At 54.1% G+C, this 7,735-nt stretch overlaps 1 protein-coding gene across 1 annotated transcript in view; it reads right to left on the minus strand.

The window, feature by feature from the left end:
* The window catches only part of USP31 (ubiquitin specific peptidase 31), a 13,710-nt gene extending 11,193 nt beyond the window's left edge, over positions 1 to 2,517 (minus strand). The window contains exons 1-3 of the mRNA XM_010147426.1: positions 2,383 to 2,517; positions 1,838 to 1,926; positions 653 to 745 (exon numbers count right to left, since the gene is read on the minus strand). Coding sequence (XP_010145728.1) covers positions 653 to 745; positions 1,838 to 1,926; positions 2,383 to 2,499 — 299 coding nt within the window. The 5' untranslated portion in view covers positions 2,500 to 2,517. The remainder of the gene's footprint in view (positions 1 to 652; positions 746 to 1,837; positions 1,927 to 2,382) is intronic.
* Positions 2,518 to 7,735: the final 5,218 nt, after the last annotated feature.

A 7,735-nucleotide genomic window follows, 5' to 3' on the forward strand; every position in this document is an offset into this window, starting at 1 on the left:
CCTGTGGGGGCCAGTGTCCTAGATCCAAATGTGGTTTGCCCGTAGGCAGCCTTTTCTGCCACTGCCTGGCTCCACGGCTGCTCGAACCCCCTCATTTTCTGCATCCACGACATCAGGCGAAGGAGCTGCACAGCAAAACTGCCCGTTGTACAAGCACCTCCATTTTCACTCTGAACTTTTTATATGGACTTGTGACCCCAGGAGCTTTTTTCCTTTGTTAGCAAGAGCCATCTTTCAGAACAACCCCAAAACATCCTGTGGGAAAGCTTCCAACTTCACTTTTGGAAGCTGGAGAGATCGGCGACACTGTTCTAAAGAAAGCGAAAGCAGTGTTCCATCCTTATCCCTTTTTGAATTTTAAAATGCTGTAAATTAACTCAGAAGCAAAATATTCGAGTTACCTGAATCAAGGATAGTTTTTTCTCCCCAAAATTAATTCTATCGGAAGCTAAGGGTGGGGGCCATTCTCAAACAAGTAAAAGGCTCACATTTCCAATTTACCTGCAAAGCAAGAAATTAAAGCCCCATATGGTCCTATCTATCTCTTTCAAGGGCTTAGCGGAGAGATTCTGCCAACATCTCTCTTCCTTCCATAGGGAATTAAACGCTACACGCACGGGAAGCAGCCACCGTAAGCTCACGCGTCACGTACCGGGTGTGAGGCAACGGGATCGGCAGAGAGATGCAGAGGAAAGGGTCGAAGGTGTTGCTCTGCTTCTGGCAATGAGGGCACGTCAGAGAGGACCTAGCACAAACACCCGCGGGACAGTTAGACCTGGATACATCAGGAACGGATAAAGCCTCAAATCCCAGCTAACAGCCCCCGCACGTCATTCCGGCTGCCCCTTACTGCTTTCTGCGTACGGAGCGGCTCCGCAGAGGGGCTGCGCAGGCAGAGCTGCTGAACAGGGGGCTCCTGAGCTCTACGTCCTTTAAGGTCTCCAAGTTCGCTGCAGGGCATGCCAGGAAGAGACTTCACCCCACTCACTGAATTTGGCCTTCAATAATCTCCAAACTGGTAATTCACCACCAGCAGCCCCAACACCCAAGACCTGGAAGGGTTTTCTCTTTGAAAAGCAGAAGTGACTGGACAGAGTCCACGACAGTCAGCTCCGCAGGGATACAGATCTCCTCCTCAGGAGGGAAAACTCCTGACAACACCTCTCACACTTGGAGTTAACCTGCCCCTTGCACTGGCTCTGTGCTTCATACCAGGCTGAGGGTTTCCCCTTCCCAGAGAAAGCCTTGGCAAATATGGGGGAGTAAGCCCAGCCATTGAAATTCTTCCCGCAGCAGATACAAGCCATGGAGAACACTGGCAATTAGGCTGTTTGCCTGTATTAGTTCTGAAATGAGACAGCTCCCTTCCCAGGAAGTATGGGAAACTCCTGGGAAAACCCTGAGGGGACAGGGAAGGATTCATCTCCAAATTCCCAAGTGCCAGACAACAGGAACTCTGGGAGTCACCTGGGATCCATAACTCCCCAGCAGCCCCCCAGATCTTGTCACAGGCTCCTGATGGGAACAGCTGAGCCTCAGGGCCCCCGAGCTGCTCCGAGCCTCGGCTCCACTGAGCCCCGACTCACTTTCGGGACGCGTTGGGCCACGTGAAGAGGCGGCACATACTGTAGATTTTCACAGAACACTCCCAGTTACAAGTAGTGCAACTCTCCTCTGGAGCAAGATCTTAGTTCAGACTTCATTCAGCTGGGATTCAGAGCCAGCTGTTAACACAGTGCCACCAGCCTCAGCTGTACTGGGAGCTAGCGTCAGGGTAGGATTATACTGAGGTCACCAGTACATGCAGTAAGGCCTCAAAACTCACAAAATATCGTACCTGTACTGGGCTTGAAAGAGTTCCTGCACGAAAGTGCTACTGATGGGAAAGGCTGGTCCCTCGAGCAGCACGTCATCCTCCAGCGGCGGCTGGAAGAGAAGCATAAACCTAGGAAGCACAGCCGAGTGCGGAGGTGCACCACGCCTCAGGGCTCCGGCTCACATTTGTGCCCTCCTTGCCCAAAACCACCAGAAAACCCCCAAGATTTTAAAATCACCAGCATGCTCTGCTCACACTGGTGGCCATGCAGGAGTGTGAGGGAGCTCGTGCAGCCCAAGGAGAGGCAGGGGATGCCTGGCAGTCGCTCCCGATGCCTCACGGCTCTTGCAGAGCAGTACATGACTATTCCCAAAAGACTGCATTGCAGAGCAGTGAAACAGCTAGTTACATCCACATGGCCAGCAACAAAGAGTATTTTAACCCAAGCTTTTGTCCCGTACAAGCTATCAGAGCTGAGAAGCCACCAGGGAGATGCAATTTAAAAGACCGTCTGCACGCAGAGTTACAGCTCCTCTGCCATGCTGGCTCCCAGCAAAACCCCCTACCTTGAGCGGGGGCATCCCGCTGTAATTCACTGCGTTGTTCAGATCTTCGTGGACTCTGTCTAGAAGCCAAAGCAGGAACTCCTGCGCATCGTGCTGGGCATTCCCCCGGTACTGCATAGCGTTCTTGGACACGATGTTCTGCAGAGACAGACACGGACAGGGAGAGCGTGAGACTCGAGCTCTTCATTACCCTCACAGCCAGGCAGGCACAGCCGACAGCACACTCAGAACTGGGACTGCCGACTGCTCTGGATGGGGGCCTTTCCACACCACCGGGGAAAGGCTGGGATGTTCCTGGGCACACGGGACGGGACACACAATCCGAGTTAAAGGAGAAGCTGCTGCCTTGCTGGGCAGAGCAGCTGCCGCCGGCCCTAGAGCAGACAGAGGGGTTACAGCAGCGGTTACACAGCAACTGCATCCTTGTTTTTACAGCAAGCCTGGGGCTCAGTCAGATGAGGCAAGCACCAAAACCATCCACCTACGATACTTTCACACAAGTCAAGTCTGAGACAAGCTCACTGCCATCCCCTGATGACGACAGGCAGCACTGCCCGTGCTAACACAGAGCAAACGGGGGTTTTAATCATCCTATCCACGTACCACAGGGTCTGAAACAGTTCCTTTCCTAAAATACATTTAAGCTGAAGAAAACCAAGTGTTTAGTCTCCTAACATCTACTCGCCCTGTCTAGCTCAGGTAACAGACTTCCCAAACCCCAGCTGCAGATGCCCAGTGCCAATACAGGTACCCAATTCCAAGAATCCGCCACAAGCAGCACTTCAGAACTGCAGCTGCTTCTACAGACTGATGATGAGAGTGGCATGCAGGTAGAGCAAACTTACTTGGCAGCAGGCAGCCTCTGCTTCTGCTGGAGGCATCAGGCTGCAGGGAGGAGAGCCAGCCTGCTCACGAAACGGACAGGATGCTCACCTAACGCACGGTCACAGGCAGCCACCCCAGTCCACCCAAAGTCAATACCAGGCTCTTCGGTGTCAGACACAGGCTCCCAGCAACACTCACATCAGTCACCCAGCTATTTCCCAACATTCCTGTTGGGAATGTTCCATGCTACCAGGAAAAGCGATCCCATCTGGGATGCGCTGCACCTACGTCCTTCGGGATGCCGGCAGAGACAGAAAGCGTTTACACGGGACAATTTGTCTGAGCAGAGTCCCCAGAACCGAGCAGCAGCACCAGGGACGGTACCTACAGGGCAGGAACCATGGCAGAAGGCACCCCGAGGGGCCGAGCAGGCTGCTCACGCCCACAGTACCAGGGTTCCTGTTTCTCTAATCAGACTCTGCAACAGATTTGAGAAATGAGGTTGGGCTGCTCGCTTTATCCCTCTAGAAAATGGGGTCACCAGAAGGGGGGGGTGATGAAAAAGGCAGGAAAGGACTGATAAACATGTACTCTCTATCCTCTATAATCTGTCCACCTGCCTCAAGGCAGCAAAATAAGGGAAAACAGAAATAATCTGCTCTCATTACATATGTGCAAGCCCTTCTGACAACAGATTTGCTGCCCTTGCCTGCACAGGGCCCAGCACCCTCCCACGTGAAACATGTAAACACAGCTGTAAATAAGTCCCTGGCAAACTCTCACCTCCGCACCCCGCACGGCCCTGCCTGCCGCGCGACGCCACGTCAGCCCGAGACGCTGCCGGGCACTTAGGGGGCAGAAAAGGCTGAAGCAGTCTGCAGGGACGCAAAGACTGAATGGCACAAAGTCTCCTCTGCTCTCCGTTAACACTGAGTGAAACGAGAACCATTGGCTGGAAAAAACGACAAAACATGATCCAAAAAATAACCTTAAGCCTGTTCAGGTATCAGCCCGATAGCTCTCACCCTCCTTCAGCAGAAAGCTCAGTGAATTATTTGCGTTGCAGCAGTTTATGAAGTTTAAGCCGTGAAAACACAGTGAACATCCTGACAGATCCTGGTCGGATACGCAAACATGCGACACTCAGCCAGCAGGTACCAGGACAAGATGACAACGACCAGGGAAAACTATGCCAGCTGTCCTAGAAACCCACCGCCCGTCACCTAAGGCCACCTCGTCCTGCACCCGCTGATGCTGGCTAGCCTAGGCCAACGCTCCGTAGCCAGAGTTCTCCTTCGCACTGTCGGGCATCCTTCAGCCAAATGCCGCGGCACAGGGCCCGCTCCCACCAATTCCTGGTCTTATACTTCGCCCGTGGCATTTACAGAACACCAGTTGGATCATCAGAGCACCACGCATTCCTTTATTAAGCCAGCTCCAGCTGACCCGTTCGCTGCTGGCTACCGGCATGGTCAGCAGCGGGTCTCCAGGAGCCCTGCTCCGCAGACCCAGGCCCTGCCTCCAGCAGAGCCGTTGGAGCCAATCACCCCCCAGCCCCAGGGCTGCACGCCTTGAGCCCACAGTCCCACTAACAGCCGTTGCTGACAGGATCTAGTGGGTCACCGAGAACTAGGAAGAATTAATATTCCAACATATCCAAACATCGGGAGCAAGGAGGCTGACACTCACAGCAGCTGTGGTGAGCCGAACGCACCCAAAGGCACGGCAGGAATTGAAGACATAGATGTAGAGACTTCCTTTGCAAACCCTACCTTTGCCCCAAAAAACTGCACACCAAGTATTCATCATAGGATGGTTTGTGTTGGAAGGGACCTTAAAGATCATCCAGTTCCAACCCCCCTGCCATGGGCAGGGACACCTTCCACTAGACCAGGATGCTCCAAGCCTCATCCAGCCTGGCCTTGAACACTTCCAGGGATGGGGCATCCACAGCTTCTCTGGGCAACCTGTTCCAGTGCTTCACCACCCTCTCCAAGAAGAATTTCTTCCTGATAGCTAATCTAAACCTCCCCACTTCCAATTTAAACCTGTCACCCCTTGTCCTGTCACTACAGGCCCTTGGAAAAAGTCCCCCCCAGCTCCCTTGTAGCCCCTTCAGGTATTGGAAGGTGCTATAAGGTCTCCCCAGAGCCTTCTCTTCTCTAGGCTGAACAAGCCCAATTCTCACAGCCCTTCATCATAGGAGAGGTGCTCCAGCCCTCTGATCATCTTTGTGGCCTCCTCTGGACTCGCTCTAACCAGTCCATATCCTTCTGATGTTGAGGGTGCCCTTGAATTACTGTGTCGAGTTCCAAACTGAAAACCAGTCACCGAAGTGGAAAGCAGAGATTTCAGTCTAGTCCTAAGAGGTTACCTCACCACCCCTTTCCTCCAGGACAGCTCTCGGTGCCCCCACAGCAATGCACTCACCTTTGAACAGCCTCACTCGTCCCAATCCCTCCCATGCCCCGTTCAGCATGCCAAGGGGACACGTCCAGCACCATCGAGGCAAGAGCAGGTCCCAGCAAGCCCAAGCTCACTCTCTCAACCAGAGAGAGGTGCTGAACCATGCCCAACACCCCCAGCAGCGTGTGGCCTTCTCTGCATGGAGATACAAAAGGTAGGATGCCATCAGGCCGGCACGCTAAGAGCTGGCTGCCCCGTCTGGGCTCTGGTTTAGTGGAGTTTGCCAGCTGGTGCCACCACCACCCCTTAGGTCCTGGCCTAGACAAGAGCTGAAGGTAAAAGGGTCTCCAGTATCGCTAGAGGAAGCAAATCTGGTCTTTCGAGTACAAAAGATGGCATCGGGGCTGGTTCTGCATGGAGAGACACTAGTGAGGACTTAGGAACCCAGCGTGTCTTATCGCCTCTCTCCCAGCGTCACCAGCACATCAGCCCAGCCTAGACCCTCCTGGCCATCACTGACGGGCGTTCCTGGCGACGTGCCGCCCTACGTCGAGCTGTGCGAGCCCGTAACACGCCGCAGCAGAGCGAACCCCAGGGATTCGCAACAGCCATGTGCCTGGGGCTGCATCTGTGTCACTCCCCATCTCCGAAGCATCCCCAGGATAGCTGCTCTGGTTCCCTCAATGCTTGCGCAGCCTGAGCGGACCGAGGATAAAGAGCTGCCTGTGGAGACAGATCACAAGACGTTGGAAGTGATTCAGGGAGCACTACAAAATACCAGATGCAATTCCCTCACAAGAGGCCCTGCTACAAAACCACTCCAGCAGCAGCAGCGTTCCCAGCGTTACTCAAGCTTCCTGCCATCGCTGCTACAAGTGGGTTTGGGATTACTTAAACCTCAGCATCTGCTGCTCTGTGGGATGCTCTGGGCCTTCCTCCCAGCAGGCTGCGAGATGCTGGGGCAGCAGAGCAACCCGAGGCAGACATGGGGTAGAGGAGCACAGACACGCCGTGCGGAACGGTCGGTACTGAGGAACACCATTACATCCAAGGGAGAGAGAAAGGTGCTGACTGGAACAGTTTAACAGCTTGAGGAGAACACCAGGAAGTCCTGAAGCAGAGCCTCCGCTCAACCCGACGGCTCAGCAGCCACAGCCCCGCACACTCCCCTCTCCCCACAGCCACCCTCCTGCTGGGGCACGAACAAGTACAGCCCCCCAGCAATGCCCAAACCACGCCAGTAACCTGGCGGGCAAAGCGAGCACGCAGTAGCAACTGCTTTAAAACACACATTAAACCCACGATATTTACCCTCCCCCCCCCATAGCATTTAATCCTCTGCCCCTAATCTGGCTCTGCAAGTTCAGGTGGCACATCTGAGCGGACCCCGTCCATCCCCACAGGGCACCAAGAACGGGTCAGGAAAAATTCTGGTGCAGCTGCTTTGGATGCGAGACACCCAGAGCGGGCATGGACCCTGAAGCTCCCTCCCAACACCTCTCCATGCCCGCACAGCCCTGCCCCTCCAGCCCCTTCCTTCAGCTCAGCCCCAAGAGTGGCAGAAGGGGTGAACCTCCCCCTCGCCCAGACGTGCGCACGGGCACGCAGGCACCCTGGGTGGATGTGGCACCAGTGGAATGAGATAAGAGTGGGAAAAATTAGAGCTTCTTGTCAATCACATGCACTTACCTACCCCCCTGTGACCAAACAAGTCCCTGCCCGTCTATAAAGCAGATTTACAGCAAAGTCGCACTATCGTTTTGATCCGCCACTGGAAGTTTGACCACCGTTCATCTGCCGCTCTGAAGAGATGCAATAAATAAATGCACACTCCTGCCCTCCTTCGCTGCTGCTACTCCTCCACATCACACAGACAACTAAAGGAAAAATGCCAGCCTGCTGTTTTCCAGCATGCCTCTGGTAGGAAGCAGCTGCGGAAGGGATTTGTGCACGAACGGATGGAGTCAGCTCGTTAGAGACCCGACACAAGGGCATACGTGTGCAGGAGAGAAGGGCCATCCTTCATCTTCCACAGAACATCACCCAGCTATACTTAATCAGATGTTTTTTTTCCTTTTTTAAACCCACAGCCATAGTTCCGTGTCCAGGCAACTTCTACAGC

This window comes from Eurypyga helias, unplaced genomic scaffold, assembly GCF_000690775.1.
Source record: "Eurypyga helias isolate BGI_N326 unplaced genomic scaffold, ASM69077v1 scaffold33682, whole genome shotgun sequence".
In the NCBI taxonomy this organism is placed as follows: domain Eukaryota; kingdom Metazoa; phylum Chordata; class Aves; order Eurypygiformes; family Eurypygidae; genus Eurypyga; species Eurypyga helias.